The sequence below is a fragment of the Pan troglodytes genome, chromosome 9 (assembly GCF_028858775.2).
Source record: "Pan troglodytes isolate AG18354 chromosome 9, NHGRI_mPanTro3-v2.0_pri, whole genome shotgun sequence".
Lineage (NCBI taxonomy): Eukaryota > Metazoa > Chordata > Mammalia > Primates > Hominidae > Pan > Pan troglodytes.
Genome location: NC_072407.2, coordinates 60,839,125 through 60,856,158, shown reverse-complemented (window position 1 = coordinate 60,856,158; position 17,034 = coordinate 60,839,125). Strand labels below are relative to the sequence as shown.

The 17,034-nt window shown below is 36.8% G+C and overlaps 1 protein-coding gene across 13 annotated transcripts in view; it reads left to right on the top strand.

Moving 5' to 3' along the window:
* The window catches only part of LPXN (leupaxin), an 80,768-nt gene that overhangs the window by 7,890 nt on the left and 55,844 nt on the right, over nt 1-17,034 (top strand). For 7 of the 13 annotated variants that reach the window (XR_010147548.1, XM_063784053.1, XM_063784052.1 and 4 more), the window contains exons 3-4: nt 6,635-6,681; nt 15,904-16,003. Coding sequence is in view for 12 of the 13 variants with exons in the window: in XM_063784053.1 (XP_063640123.1) it covers nt 6,635-6,681; nt 15,904-16,003 (147 nt within the window). In the remaining variant the exon portion in view is untranslated. The remainder of the gene's footprint in view (nt 1-6,634; nt 6,682-15,903; nt 16,004-17,034) is intronic. The other 6 variants (XM_009440448.5, XM_009440447.4, XM_016920928.3 and 3 more) reach the window with 1 other exon arrangement.

Below are 17,034 nucleotides of genomic sequence, written 5' to 3'. Positions count from 1 at the left end.
CCACATAAAATAATGTGAAAGGAGAATAATATATCCAAGAAAGAGAAAAAATAATGCCTCAATGTTAATCTAAAGATGTTTTTGGAAAGAGGAAGAGAATTGAGAAAATCATCACAGGAATGAGTTTTTGAGAACTAAATTTTTTTTAATTTTTTTATTTTATTTATTTATTTTTTTATTTTTTGAGACAGAGTCACACTCTGTCTCCAAGGCTGGAGTGCAGTGGCACAATCTCGGCTCACTGCAACCTTCACCTCCCAGGTTCAAGCGATTCTCCTGCTTCAGCCTCCCAAGTAGCTAGGATTACAGGCACGCACCACCACGCCCAGCTAATTTTTGTATTTTTAGTAGAGACGGGTTTCGTCATGTTGGCCAGGCTGGTCTCAAACTCCTGACCTGAGGTGATTCACCCGCCTTGGCCTCCCAAATTGCTGGGATTACAGGCATGAGCCATCGCGCCCAGCCGAGAACTACATTTTTTCTAATGAGCACATGGTCACAGGCAGAGTATTGTATTCACTGGGGATATTCTGATGTTACTGTGGGGGCATCAGAGATGCCTGTTGCAGTTTGACTGGAATGGTACTCAGGCCAGAGATCACCTGAGGAAGGCCAGGTGGCAGCATAGACAAGTCTTCTCAGGGTGACTTTTTAGGGTCACTACTTCCCAGGTCTTATTTTCTGCTGAATAGATTAGGAGATTCAATTATTAGTTTATATAGAGATGATGAAGCTCTAGGGAACCAACTCAAACTAACCAAATTGACAAGTGATTATATATATATTTTAAAAACCCAGGGCAGGTGCAGTGGCTCAGGCCTGTAATTTCAGCACTTTGGAAGGCTGAGGCAGGGGGATCACTTGAAGCCAGGAGTTTGAGACCAGCCTGGGCCATATGGTGAGACCCCCATCTCTACGAAAAATTAAAAAATGAGCAGGGTGTGGTGGCGCGTGCCTATGGTCCCCGCCACTCAGGTGGCTGAAGCAGGAGGATTGCTTAAGCCCAGGTGGTCGAGGCTGCAGTGAGCTATGATTGCGCCACTCCATCCCAGCCCGGGCGACAGAATGAGAGCTTGTCTCAAAAAACAAACAAAAAACAAAAAAACAAAAAACAAAACAAAACTCAGAAATCAAATTTATTAATTTATGGTTACAGTTAAAGCTATCAAGTAAAACAGCTATATTTACTCATATATGCATTCTCTTCCTATGGATAAGTCTATATGGACGTACATTATAATTAAAAGGTTGCTTGATGAGAATGGAATTAGTGTAAGATGAATTAAGTAGATGCTCTTCATAGCTGGTAATTTTGTACTATGATATTTTGATTCATCATTGTTCCCTATATGAACTAGCCAGAAGCACAGACCTGAAATTTGAGCTCAGGGGTAGTTTACGCCCTAACTGTTCTTTTCTCCAGACACATACACAGTTTTAAGGATACGAATTTATCTCTCTACTAGGGAACTATTGTCTTTGTTCTCAGTGTTAGATTATAGCTGTAGGCTCCTAAGTGGTCTCCTGCCCTTTGCCCCACTGCAGTCTGTTCTCAAGCAGCCAGAGTCACCTTTAAAAACTAAAGTCAGACTCTGTCATTCTTCTACTCAAAACCCCAAAATGACTCTCATCTCATTTGGAGTAAAAGCCATAGTCTTATGTTGATCTTTCTGGGGTGACCATATATCCTGGTTTACCTGAAAGAGTCCTAGGTTTATGCTTGTTTTTCTCACATCCTATTAACTTTACTTTTTACCCCAGATCTTCAATTTTATTTAAAGTTTTCTTATCAGTATTTGCATTAAGTAAGCCACTATGGCTTAACAGACCTCCTTCCAGCTTCTTCCATGGTCTCATCTAGCAGCGTATGAAACACATATTCAGTGAACAGTGCTCTTTTTTTTTTTTTTTTTTTTTTGAGATGGAGTCTCTTTCTGTCGCGCAGGCTGGAGTGCAGTGGTGCAATCTTGGCTCACTGCCACTTCTGCCTCCCAGGTTCAAGTGATTCTCCTGCCTCAGCCTCCTGAGTATCTGGGACTACAGGCGTGCACCACCATGCGCAGCTAATTTTTGTATTTTTAGTAGAGACAGGATTTCACCATGTTGACTAGGCTGGTCTTGTACTCCTGACCCCAGGTGATTTGCCTGCCTCAGCTTCCCAAAGTGCTGGGATTACAAGCACGAGCCACTGTCCCCAGCCAAATTCTGACTTAATTATGGTTAAATGCAAAAGATGGCTAATGATAACTTGTCTTTTTTCTTGATTCTGTTCAGATGAAACCTAGCTAGCAGCAACCTTTCAAGAATTATATGCAGCGTGCTGCCTGTTAAAGCTAAGAACTCAAGCACAAGTACCTCTTCTGATCTTAGGTGGTAGCAGAAGAATTTCTGAGGCTTTTCCCCCTGCTGGCCACTTGGTGAACCACCACTCATGCCCTCCCATGGTCGTGTGGTGGGTGGCCTGTGAGATGCGTGGAACCTCCTCAGAGTCAGTAGAAAATGGGAGAAATTGTGGCTTAATGTCATACAAATTATGTTTAGGAAATAGAGGCTAAGTAATTTTGCCATAGAGTATAGTGTAACCTAATTGTTTTATTAAAGCAGTTTTGTTATTATTTGTATATGTGAAGCTCTATTTGTTTTATTATATGGTAATGCCTTTTGAATTTTACAATAAACCCTTTCAGCAGTTAGCTCAAAACAAAACCCACATGTTTAATTGTCTCAAGAAAGCTGATAATGAATATGCAACGTGCAGAAAATATTTTTCAATATTTACCATGCACCATGCAGGCAAGTAGAAGGATCACTATCCCTTTGAAAACCAGAAGGTACAAATATGGTGAAGCAGCTTTGGCATCTATTTCCAAAGTTAATAATTTAAGAAGAATATGCCGGCCGGGCGCGGTGGCTCACGCCTGTAATCCCAGCACTTTGGGAGGCCGAGGCGGGCGGATCACGAGGTCAGGAGATCGAGACCATCCTGGCTAACACGGTGAAACCCCGTCTCTACTAAAAATACAAAAAAATTAGCCGGGCGTGGTAGCGGGCGCCTGTAGTCCCAGCTACTCGGGAGGCTGAGGCAGGAGAATGGCGTGAACCCGGGAGGCGGAGCTTGCAGTGAGCCGAGATCGCGCCACTGCACTCCAGCCTGGGCGACAGAGCGAGACTCCGTCTCAAAAAAAAAAAAAAAAAAAAAAAAAAAGAATATGCCTTAAAATGACTTCAACACGGCAGCTGCAGGAGGCCTATGTACATGTCATTATGAAGCACACCTTCCCATTAATATCAAATAACTCATAAATTAATTTTGCTCATTTTCAATTCCAAGTTTTCTTGTACTTGTAAGTAAACTGGTAATAATTAATGAGTGATTTCCCTTTGCAAACCTTCAAATAATGTTTTTTATAATAATGTCCTTAGAGGTCTCAATTCAAAAATGTATTAATTCTGAAATGTTTCAATTTTGTTTTTTATCTAATTCAAAGAATCAAAATAAAATATGTGAAAATTTATTTCCTAGTCAAAAACTGAAACATCTGACACTGTTAATGCTACTGTAAATTTAGTTGAAAAGCTCAACATTGAAGGTAAACTGTTGTTTTTGCTGTAAGAATATGAATACAAATGTTAATAGAGCACAGCATTGTGTTAAAAATGTTCTTACCAAGTTAACAAGCTATGGAGCAGAAATGTACTTGGAATTGGTTGTAATGTGCACAAAATTTGTGACTGCATTCAAACAAGCTGCAGTATTCTGTCAGTCAAAACAGAAACTAAAATTGTCAAAATGTATAAATATAAATATATATATACACACACACACACACACACACAGATTATATAAGTAACTGATCTACAAAACTTTTCTGACAGAAGCTGATATTGAACACTACCATGCAAGGAAACATTTCAGAATGACTATATGTATATTCCTGTCTGTGTTGCATGTCATCAATTGGATTTTGGGAATGCCTGAGCCTTTGAAAAACCACTTTGTAAAGCAACCCAAATTTAGATTGCATTATGTTCAAGACCAGTTGGAAATTTTTAATCGATTACTGAATGAATGTAGCATGAAAATTCAGCTTTTGAAGCTTTTAGCAAGTTACAATTATGTAAAATAAGGCTTGCAAAGGAAGAAGCTCAAATTTCTCCCTACAAAAGCGAAGAAGGAGTTGAACAAATCAAAAGATGAAAGCAGATATGGTTTAATTATCTATTTTGACAATTGTGCTTCAGAAAAATCTTGACTTTGATGTATTTTGACTTCTAATTTTATTTGGATAAATTTTTATTCTCTACCAAAATGGAGAAAAATTGTGAAAGTCTATGATTTTGCAGTATGTAGATTTGGTGAAATGTTGAAACAATCACAGATATAAACAACTTGAAAGTTTTATCTTGTAAGAAATTATTGAGCAAAAGTGCTTTGATGAAGGTAGAAAGACAGCACCTATGACGATATTGGCCTGAAATATTTACATATTTTAATATAAAAAATGAGAAGATTCTTCATTTAGCAGAACTTACAGGTTCATCAGTATCTAGAGAGGAAATGTGTTCTCAGTTAAAAACATATAGTGAAGCATCAATTAAAGTTGTCCATAATTTCAAATATATTAACCATAAAATGAAGTTTTGAAAAAGATTGCAGTTTTATAAAAATAATAACTGTTTAAATAAAAAACGAAAAAAAACACATGTTCCTGAAAAATGTCCACATCCCAATGCTAGAGACAATAATATCTAAATAACCAATTAAGGTATGTGAATACATATAAAGAATAATTGTCTGTACCATTAAAAATGTTCAGATAATCAATTTTTTGTTGTTGTTGAGACAGAGTGTCACTCTGTTGCCCAGGCTGGAGTGCAGTGGCACGATCTTGGCTTGCTGCAACCTCCGCCTCCTGGGTTCAAGCAATTCTCCTGTCTCAGCCTCCCAAGTAGCTGGGACTACAGGCACCCACCACCATACCTGGCAAATTTTTTTTGTATTTTTAGTAAAGACAGGGTTTCACCATGTCTGGTCACATAACACCAGGCTGGTCTCAAATTCTCCTGACCTCAAATGATGCACGTGCCTCAGCCTCCCAAAGTGCTGGGATGATAGGTGTTAGCCACTGTGCCTGGCCAATATTTTTTTAAAGTTGCTTGAATGTTCATAACTTTGTATCACTATCACTTTAAGATATTTCTGGAAATTTTTATTTTGAAAATAAATTTTGGATAGAATTATCTTACAGGTCCACCAATATAATAAGACCAAATTCAGGTCAATAAACACATTTTTTTTTTTTTGAGACCGAGTCTCGCTCTGTCACCCAGGCTGGAATGCAGTGGCATGATCTCAGCTCACTGCAATCTCTGCCTCCCGGGTTCAAGCAATTCTCCAAGCCTCAGCCTCCTGAGTAGCTGGGATTACAGGCACGCACCACCACTCCCAGCTAAATTTTTGTAGTTTTAGTAGAGATGGGGTTTCACCATGTTAGCCAGGATGATCTCGATCTCCTGACCTCATGATCTGCCCGCCTCAGCCACCCAAAGTACTGGGATTACGGGCGTGAGCCACCACGCCCGTCCAATAAACACATATTTTAAAAATGATACAAGCTCGTGATCCGTCTGCCTCGGCTGCCCAAAGTACTGGGATTACGGGCATGAGCCACTGTGCCTGACCAATAAACACATATTTTTAAAATGATACAATATGACTTATTTTTGGAACCCATTTTCTTTCTAAAAAATACCCCATTCTGAACGTTTGGTGATGTGGCCACCTCATCTGCATGATCTGGCCCCTTTACTTGCTGTCCCTGTGTCCTTGGTTCACTCTGCTCAGGCCACACTCCTTCTTGTGGTTCCACAGATGCTCCAGGTGGTTTTCCTGCCGGCCTTTCCACCTGAATCATATGACCCCAGATATTTGCTTTCTTTCCCCACCTCCTATATAAGTCCTTGCTCAAGCATTCTCTTCTCAGTGAGTCCTTCCCTGATCAGTATATTTATAATTGCTGTCTCTCCCCACTTCCCATCCTCTATGCAGAATATTACTTTTACATACCAATTTCTTTATTATTTGTTTCACAGCACCAGAATGTAAGCTTCAGGGCTTACAGTTTTTATTTGATTGTTTTGCTTTTTGACTGCTACATCCTCAGCCCTGGCACATGACAGGCCCTCAATACATATTTGTTCAATTAATAAATGAATTGTCAGCCAACCATCTTTTAGATTCACATGTTATTTCTTTTCGTATGTCAAGTTTAATAACATTATAGTCTCCTCCTAGGCACCATCTTGTTTAGTTAAAGGGGCTTAGCTCTGACCCATTTTATTTGATTTATGGTTCTTATCTAAGGAGGATCAACTTCTCTATTTCAGTGGTTTTTAGGCAAGGAGGGGCTGCTAGTGTTTGTTCACATGCCAACTACTCTGTTTAGAATTTGGCTTTTCTTTGTGGGATGGCTGGTAATTCCTCTGGCTTGTGAAAGAAGAGCTCATAGATATGCCACTTGCCAGTCCCCTTTAAAAGCTACAAACATCTATTAACTGTGGGTATCATTAAGCCTCAACATTCTGATAACAAAAATTTATTCTTTGCTCTTCTCTTGTCACTTATATATCTTAGGCGCAGCTCGTGTATACTACCAATATCCAGGAGCTCAATGTCTACAGGTATTTTTTTTTTCTATTAAATGCTTTTAAAAATTAAAGTTAGTAGATAATTGTTATCAATCTTTGTTTGGGTGATAATTTACTTTGCAAGTGTTTATTATTAGAACTCGTATATCATCCTCCTCTTTCCATAGTCTTTGAGCATAGGTAGAATTCTGTGAAGCTGACTTGACAACTTCTCAAGGTGCCTGGCTTCTGGAAGGGTTGTCTAGGCTAGTGGGCCCTGCTATGTCCATTACCACCTAAAGAAGTGTAAATACTCCCAGAGTTACCACAGGTGTTTTGTCCACGCTATTCCAGATGTTATGCTTCAGTTTCCTGAAAGATAAAACACACCTGAAGAAACTTCAGCAAGATTCTAGCAATGTCAGAGCTAGGATGAGGGTTAAACTAAGACAGTGGGTCTCCATGGCCAACTGATGAGTATTTACTTTTTCTTTCCATATTTGCTCAAAATTTATATAGTGGGTAGAGGGATTTCCTTTTATGAGAAGTTCCATATTAAAACAGATACACTTACTAAATCATTTCTCCTGGCTAAAGCAGAATTGGCAGCCTGAAAAAATAAAAAGATTAACTTACTTATTCTCTCCTTAGTTGTAGCTTGCAATTTTTAACATCAGACAACTTTCTGGAAAACAAATTAAAGAGCATAAAATGTAGATAGTAAAGATTCATGCTTGGGAAACAGTGCTAGATCACACCTTATTTGGTTTCAGGATTGCAGTCAATAGTGCACACATGCAAGGCAAAAATAAGGCAAGAACTGTGCTACAAGAAGTTTTCTTAAAACTTTCCTCTTAAGGATGCTTTTTACTTTGGTGAAGGTGAGGCCAATTTATTGATACATATTGCCAGTTTATTCTAGTTCCAAGGATGTTGCCAGATGAGAATTCCTCCTAGTCCCTCCCCAGTCCCTGAAGCCCCAATGAAAAATAAAAACAAAGCAAAACAATAACAAAAAGTGGCTGGCACACAATAGGTCCTCAGTAAATATTTGGTTTCTTAAATCTAGGAAACCAAGACTCCAGTAGAAATGCGAGTGAATGCATGAACATATAACATGAAAACTAGCCCAACCAACAGCCTGTATATCTGGCACTGTGATTATTAACTGATGGTGTACCAATACTAACTTATTGACACCCTCTTCCTCATAGTATGGGCCTCTCTGGCCTATTTCCCATGATTTCCTCCTTCTCTTGCTCTATATTCCAGGGGAGCTGACCCCTTGGGTTTTCCAGGCTCCAGGATCAGTTGGTCCTCACTGTCTTCAACCAATGGGAGGCACTGTGGAAAGACTGCAGGGTAAAAAGCAGTGAAATCCAGGGCATTTCCCCCTCAAGTCACTCTATTTTCACAGGATCTCTGTCAGCAGCTTTATCTTCTTTATGACTTCAGCTGGAGCACAACAGGTCTGCTGTGGTTTCAGCTTCTGCCTGTTGACTTGGGCCCCTAGCTCTGGTAACTTCTCTTTTCTTTTTCCCTTTGGCTTAGGGGTAGTAGTGACTTCTGGGTTACTCAGTGTCTTCTGTTTTGCTTCTTAGCTCTCCCCTCACCTGTGTAATCAGGTTTCTGGACTAAACTCTGTGTACTCATGTGGTTTGTGTTTTCCTGACTGGCCTTTGATGTACTTCCCATTACTGAATGATACTTGCTGTGTAGCCAGCCTCTGTGGGAGAGTGACATAAAATCCAGGTGACCTAGTAAATATGTAATAGATAGATGCACATCCCTGAGACTAGTATCACTCTGAGCTGGCAAGGCTAGCATATAAATAGAATATTAGACACACAAACTAGATTCCTGCATTCTGTTTCTACTATTTACTCTGGCTTGCTTAAATGAACTAAATATTGCTTTTAACATACCTTCAAAGTATTTTCAATACTAGCTCTGAATATAACAATGCAATAACATTTCTAGTATAGTTATATATCAATAGCAACATGAGCAATAATTTAGAAATGTATCTTTTACATAAACAAAAATAATTCTGGTAATAATCGAGAGGAATAAGTCATAAAAATGTAACAGAGGAATAAGTCATAAAAATATAACAGAGAAATAAGTAGGGGGAAAAAACCCAGCACAATGAAGCCCCTTGCTTAAGTCTGGATTCTTTTAGATGCATCTCTTGTGATATGTGTTACTGAAATCTCTGAGCAATGAAGTAAGTTGCTGTTGATGACATAGCCAAGCATCTTTACTATCTTCAAAAGGTCAGGGAACAAATCAAAGGTTCTTCTCTTTTCAGGAACATTTCCTGCAGTGGGCACTTTAATTTGTAATCATTAACTCTTCAGGGTCTCTCATTTCTTATGTAGGATTTTATACTGTTGACTCAATAACTGTTGGAGTATTATAACAATGATCTATTTCCCTTTCTACACTGCACTAGGACTCTAGTTAAAAACCAGTGGGAATTCTTTGAATAAGCACAAATTTGCCCCAACTGTGAGATTGGAAGGTTTTTTAGGAATATACAAGCCCTACTAAGAAACTGCATTTGTTCTGCATTTGGGCATAGGGCAGCAGAATGTGTTCACAGTCCTGCTGCCTTTTGTATTCCCAAGGCATTTGCCTATGGCAGCAGCTACGAAAGGATTATGACTGATCGAGCTGTGAGAAAAAGCTCCAGTGTACCTTCTGGGAAATGTCCACGATGGATTGAATCAATTACTTGCATACTTGACCGTTTTTGCTCTCAGATTAAAACAAAAAATCTTGCATCTAGTAGAGGGCCATGTTGTACCTGAAAGATAAATCTTTTATCTTAAGAGATATCCATTTTCCTCTTATATTTTCCTTGTTGTTAAGTGATCAAAAATAAGTGGACATGAGATATGTCGTATCCAAAAGATAGTCTTTTCTTCTTAAGAGAGAAAAGTATCCACTTTTCTTCTACTTTTTTTCTGGCTGGTAACTACATAAAGATAAGTAGTAAATGTATGTTTTCATTTTTGAAAATATATTAAGTGAAAGACAGAACATTTACTTTTATTTATGACTGCATCTTTGTGCAGAGAGAGAGAGAGAAAAGGCTTGAGTAGTCGTGAGACGAGGGTTTTGGTTCGGTGGGTTGTTAGCTAAGCTCTGTTGATTAATGTTGATTACAAACGTGATTCCACAGTCAGTTACCTTTTTATACCTTTTGGCCCGGTGATTTCCCTTCTTAAAATTTAACTCTATGTAAATGATCAAACATGGGTGCAAATATTTGTTTGGCAGTATTGATTATAATAATGAAAGAAAACAATCTAGGTGTCCAGCAATAAATTATTGGTTTGGTAAATTATATAATACATTATATATTTGAAAATATATAGCCTTTAAACATTATTTTGGCAGATAATTCAGGACACACAGCACAAACTTTGCAGTTTGCAGGCCCAAGCTCTTTGTTACTTGCCAACTGTATTATGTAGAAAAAAGTTTTTAACTTCTCTAAGCCCCAGTTTTTCATTTGGAGGTGACAATACCTAGCTCTTAAGGTTGTTATTATAAAAGATTTAAAGAGAACCTGTGTAAAGCTCTGTATAGAGTGTCAGGCATAGTGCAGACAGACATTCAATAAATGCTACCTATTATGGTTGCAGAAGATAGAAAAATGTTTGCATAAGCGTAAGAAAAATGTATAATTTTAGTTTTCTAAAATTACACATAATCATAGTTAAGTGTAATGGTATCAGCCAAAATGTCCAGAGTAAATGCCTCCTGAAAAGGGGATTATATGTGTTTAAAATTTTTTCTTTATATTTCTCTGCAGTTTTCAAATTTTCTACACTTAACGTGTTAATTTTATATTTTAGAACAATTTTAAATAGAAAGCTCTACACTGTGACTATATTTATGTACTTTACTGAAGATTGTTTGTAGAACCATTGTGTGTGTATGTGTGTGTATAATAACTGAGATATACAGGTGAATTGCACTACTGATGTCTCATCTGACACCTCCACCACTTCATCTGTTGGCCATGTGTGTTAGCTATTTTCCTAGTATAGATGACCTGTGTTTTGTTTTGTTTTAAAAATATAACTTAAGATACAAAACTATTTCATAAACTCATGTGCGTAAAAAGTCGAAGAATTTGGAAATGTATACATAGGGTGAAAATTGAGACCACTCCACTTAGAGTCTTTCCTCTCACCAACTCATTACCAGCTCCACGGGTAACTGCTGTCAGGTTCTTCTCCTTACAGACTTATGTGTGTGCATATTCACACTTATGTACATGGGCTTATAAATTTATATAAATGGAAGTAAATTTTTTTCTTTTTTAAATTTGAGATAGGGTCTATCTCTATTGCCCAGGATGGAGAACAGTGGTGTTATCTTGGCTCACTGCAGCCTTGACCTCCTGGGCTCAAGTTATTTTCTCATCTCAGCCTCCCAAGTAGCTGGGACCACAGGCATGTGCCACCACACCCAGCTAATTTTTAAAATTTTCATAGAGATGGAGTCTCCCTATGTTTCCCAGGCTGGTCTTGAACTCCTGGGCTCAAGCAGTCCTCCTACCTCAGCCTCCTGAAGTGCTAGGATTACAGGCATGAGTGACTGCACCAGGCTGGAAGTATAATTTTCGTATTGTTCTGGGCTTTTCTTTTTTACACTAACAATGTATGTTGGAAGTCTTTTTTAGTTCACATAAATCTATGTCAGCTTAGCAGTTGCATGTTATTCTATAGCATGGATGAACCATAATTTATTTTACTTTAGCTCCATTGGTTTATTTCCAATTTGCTCATAGAAAATGTACCCTAATAAATGTCCTTGCACATATATTTATATATATATGTCCAATTTTTCTGTAGGATAGATTCTTAGTAGCAAAATTGCTGAATCAAGTGGTATATGTGTCTGAAATGTTGATAGATACTGCCTTGCAAAAGTGTTTATAAATTTATATAACCACCTATGGTATATATAAATGTGTATGTGTATATATATAAAATTCATATTTTGCCAACACTGCATATTATCCCTCTTTTAAAATTTCAACTAATAGGTAAATATTAGTATCTCATTGCTTTAAATTGCAAATTTAAAGATTAATGAGGTTGAGGGTATTTTTATATAGTAATAAACATTTGAGTTTCTTTTTCTGAAACCTGCTTTTTAAAAGAATCTTTAGCTCAGGTTTCTATTTTTCTAAATTATTTATACATTTCTTTAAAATCTTGAATATTATGTTTTAAATATTTATTTATATTTAAGTTTTGTGAACTTAGCTGTATCAATATTTTTTTCATTTTTGAAATCACTTCAGAATTTTATGTCCATCTTAGGAAAACCTTCATTACCCCAAATTGTAAAATATATTCTTCATTTTTCTATTATCTTTACATTTAAAAATATTGATATCTATCTTTAATTTGTCTCAAATTTATTCATGTATTTGGTGTGTTGGGGATCCATATTTATTTTGTACCAAATAGGTTGTTAGTCTTTGAGTCGAATAGTCTGTTTTGGATGATTTGAAATGCCCCATTGCTCATATAGGAAGTTCTTTTAGGTGCAGGAGCCTGTTTCTGGGTTTTCTAATCTACTCCTTTGACCTATTTGTTTTTCTTTTTCTTCTTCCTTTCCTTTATTCTCTTTTTTTTTTTTTTTTTTTTTTTTTTTGACAGGGTCTCATTCTGCTTCTGTTGTCTAGGCTGGCATGCAGTAGTGTGATCACAACTCACTGCAGCCTTGGCCTCCTGGGCCAAAGTGATCCTCCTGCCCCAGCCTCCTGAGTAGCTGAGATGACAGATGTGTGCTACCACATCTGGCTGATTTTTAAATTTTTGTAGAGACAGGGTCTCCCTATGTTGCCCAGGCTGGTCTTAAACTACTGGGCTCAAGCAGTCCTCCTGCCTCAGCTTCCCAAAGGGATCACAGGTATGAACGATCGCACCCAGCCCTATCTTCTTTACCAACATCATACAAATTTAATTATTGTTACTCTATAAGACTCCACATCTATCAAGACAAATCTTCCCTCCTGTTTTTTTTTTTCTTTAAAACTTTTAATTTTTATAGAGACCAGGTCTCTCTCATGTTTCCCAGGTTGTTCTCAAACTCCAGGTCCCAAGTGATTCTCTTACCTGGACCTCCCAAAGTGCTGGGATAACAGGTGTGAGACACCACACACCCCTCCTATTTTTTTTTTCCAAAATTGTCTTGAGTGTTCTATCCCATAAATGTTAACATCATCTTATTAATTAGCTTGAATAATTATATCAGAATTTTTATTTGAATTACATTGAATTTACAGTTTAGGGGAAACTGACATAATATTTATTTTCATTTATATAGGCCTTCTTTTCTAAAAATAAATTTTATTGTGCATATTTAAGGTGTACAATATTATGTTATGGGATATGAATAGTTAGTAAAATGGTTACTATAGTGAGGCAAATTAACGTATTTATTATCTCACACAGTTACACATTTTTGTTTGTTTGTTTTCATGGCAAGAACAGCCAAAATTTACTCATTCAGCAGGAATCCTAAATACGATACAATTTCATTACCGATAGTTCTTATGTTGTACATTAGATCTCTAGGCTTGTTCATCTTACATATCTGCTACTTCATATTCTCTAACCTACATGTCCCCATTTTCACCCCCTTTCCTGCCTCTCATCACCAGTGTATCTACATATTTGACCTTTTTAAATGACAAAAGAGGATTCCACCTATAAGTGAGATCATGCAATATGTTTCTTTCTTATTTAACTTGGTATAATGTCCTTCCAATTCATCAGTGCTATGACAAATAGCAGAATCTCCTTTCTTTAAGGCTCACTAATATTCTGTTGTGTATGTGTGCATATTTCACAATTTCTTTATTCCATTGGTGTCCATCCATTGATGGACACTTAAGTTGTTTCCACCTCTTGGCTATTGTGAATTGTGAATATTGTGGCAATGAACATACGAGTGCAGATATCTTTACGAAGTGGTAATTCCATTTATTTTGTGTATGCCCAGAAGAAGGATTCCTGTGTCACGTGGTATTTCTATTTTTAATTCCTTTAGAAACCTCCATATTATTTTCTGTAATGGCTGTAACAATCTACATTCCTACCAACAGTGTATAAAGGTTCTTTTTTCTCCATACCCTGGCCAACATTTGCCATCTTTTGACTTTTTGAGAATAGCCATCTGTTTGTGAGTGGTATCTCATAATAGTTTGATTTGCATTTCCCTGATGATTAATGGTGTTGAATACCTTTTCATATACCTTTTGGCCATTTTTATTTCTTCTTTGGAAAAATATCTATTCAGGTCCTTTGCTCATTGTTTAATTGGATATGTGGATCTTCCTTTATGTCTGCCAATGGTTTTTCTTCATAGAATTCTTACACATTTCTTGTTAAATATATTATTTGATATTTTACAACTTTTGTTAGAATTGTGAACAGGTTCTTTTTTTCGCATTGGATTTTCAAACTGCTTATTGATGATCAATAAGAAAGAGACTGTTTCATTTCATTCTTGTATCTAATCACCACCCTGATCTTTTTTATTCATTCCAATGGTTGTTCAGTCATTTATCTTACATTTTCCTGGGAAATTATTATACCATCTATTTTAAAAGAAAGACTGAGGATGTGCTGCCTTTTTTTCAAATATATAATTCTTTTATTTTACTTTTAAATGCGTTTGATAATGTATTCTAGAATAATGTTGAAGATTGCCAATGATAATAGGATCTATGTCCAACTTATCTCTTAATTAGATATCTGCTTAATAATTATGAGGCTTGCTATAGATTTTTTATGGAAACATTTTATCAGTTTATAGACTTTTTCTTATTTTTCTTGATATTCAACAACAGGAATCGTTGTTAAATGTCTTCCACGGCTTTTTCAGCACATATCATTGTGTTTATAAAGCTTTTCTCCTATTTGTTAATGAATTATATTAATCTTTTTCCTAATTTTGAATTTCAAACTATTTTTGGATGACCAGTATAAACACCACCTAGCCATGACTTGTTAAATTTTTTTTATGTTTTTTTAAAAAAACACATTTCAACTAATTTTATTTAACCTTCTCTCTTCACACATGCACATCATTTTTTCTTTGATTTTAAAAAGTTTCTGTGCTATTTATAGAATGAATTAGGTAATGTTCCATATTTTTCTATGTATTTGGGAATTTTATACAATGATCCCCCAAAAACTGTCAGTTTTTGTTTTATTTCTTGTTTTCTGTTTCACTAATTTATGCATTTATTCCTTCTGTTGAATTATTTTAGATTTTTCTGAGACTCTTGACTTGGAAGTTTTGTTTATTTCTGATCTTTCTCACTTTTTAATATCACACTTAAGTCTATTTATATATTTTCTTCTCAATAACATTTAGCTTTCAACTCCCAAAGGCGTGTGTGTGTGTGTGTGTGTGTGCATGTGTGTGAGTGTGTGTGTGTTTTCATTGCTATTTCTAACTGGTTTGAAAATTCAGTTTACTTTTTTTATCCCAAGAATTATTTAGAAGTGCTTTGTTTTTTCTTAAGTGGATAGTTTTTATGATTAATTTGTACTTCTATTCACTCCAATCTAAGAATATGGTCTATATGATGTACTTTTAAAAATTTATTGAGCTTTACTTTGTATCTTCATACATAGTTAATTTTACTAATGTTTATGCAGCTACTTGAATAGAATCTGTATTCTGTTTATTGGGTCCAAAGTTTTATTTATTTATAATTTACTTACAATTATATGAATATGAAATCATCATCATATATATTATCTAAAATTTCTGCACCAGAGATTTGCAAACTTGTTCTGTAAAGAGGCAGATAGTAAGTTTGTTAGGCTTTTGTGGACTATAAAGTCTTTGTAGCAACTACCCAACTGTGCAGAAAAGCAGCTATGGACAGTAGATAAATGAATGGACATGGCCAGATTTGATCCAAGGACCTTAGTTTGTTGATGCCTGCTCTATATTCTAGTTTATTTTTATTTTTTGACAAAAACTGACAGGAGATATAATACTTTTTATAACTTAGATGACCAGGGAAAAATAGAGAAAAAAGGCAGAGAGAACTTTAGATTTTTGGTCTAGTACATATTAATATATTTTTAAAATACCCCCATCTCTGATTTTAGCTTCATATCCAGGGGATTCATTATTACAATTGCATTTCCAGTACTCTATGTGTGGCTTAACATTATTTGAGTTTTGATTTGTTCATATGACTTTTTTGTTTTCCCTCTATAGTGAAGCCCAAGAGCCAAAGGAATCACCACCACCTTCTAAAACGTCAGCAGCTGCTCAGTTGGATGAGCTCATGGCTCACCTGACTGAGATGCAGGCCAAGGTGAGTGCAGGCCAAGGTGAGTGCAGTCCAGATGATAAACAGGGCCCATGGGGTCACCAGTTTATCTTTGTGGAACTCAGCTCTCCATTCTCCCACTTAGGAATTTTCCTAAGTTGTCATTGCTTTTTCCAGACTAAATTTAATTCCATGAATTAACCCATCTTTGTACTATGTGTTATTTGGACACAAAAATTAATATATAATACAGACTTTGATCTCAAGGAGCTGGAGTGTGCTTGGCAAAATGAGGCATAAGTTTCTTAACATTTATAGAATAAAAGCCAGGTGGTTTGCAAACATATGTGGAGCAAACATTACGGATATAGAGAGATTTTGGAGATTTAATCAGAGTTGAAACTTGGGATGGACTGTGAAGAACTGGCAGAGTTTGGACATAAAGAGATGGGAAGAAAGGTAGTTTTAGTTGCAATGAGTCCTGAGGGCAGAGGTATCTAAGGCTTGATGATGTGGAAGGATTTTTCATTTGTTTGTTTGTTTGTTTTTGAGATGGAGTCTTGCTCTGTTGCCCAGGCTAGAGTGTAGTAGCGCTATCTTGGCTTACTGCAACCTCCGCCTCCCGGGTTCAAGCAATCCTCCTGCCTCAGCCTTCCGAGTAGCTGGGATTACAGGTGCCCACCACTGCGCACGGCTCATTTTTGTTGTATTTTTAGTAGAGACGGAGTTTCACCATCTTGGCCAGGCTGGTCTCGAACTCCTGACTTTGTGATCCACCTGCCTCGGCCTCCCAAAGTGCTGGGATTACAGGCGTGAGCCACTGCGCCTGGCCAAAAGGACTGTTAAAGAGACCTGACTAAGCAGGACAGAGGAGACCAGTGAGCAAGCTGAGACACAGCAAGGGAGATCAAAGTATGGCGCTGACAGTAGGAAGGATGAGAAGTCCCAAGCCCATATTGAGATAAAATCTGCCTCTTTGTTCTAGCCTCTAGAACACCTCTAAAGTGGTGAGCTCACATAGTCTGGCATGGAATGGAAATCTCAGATAAATGGGCTTAAAGATTTATTAAGGGAAA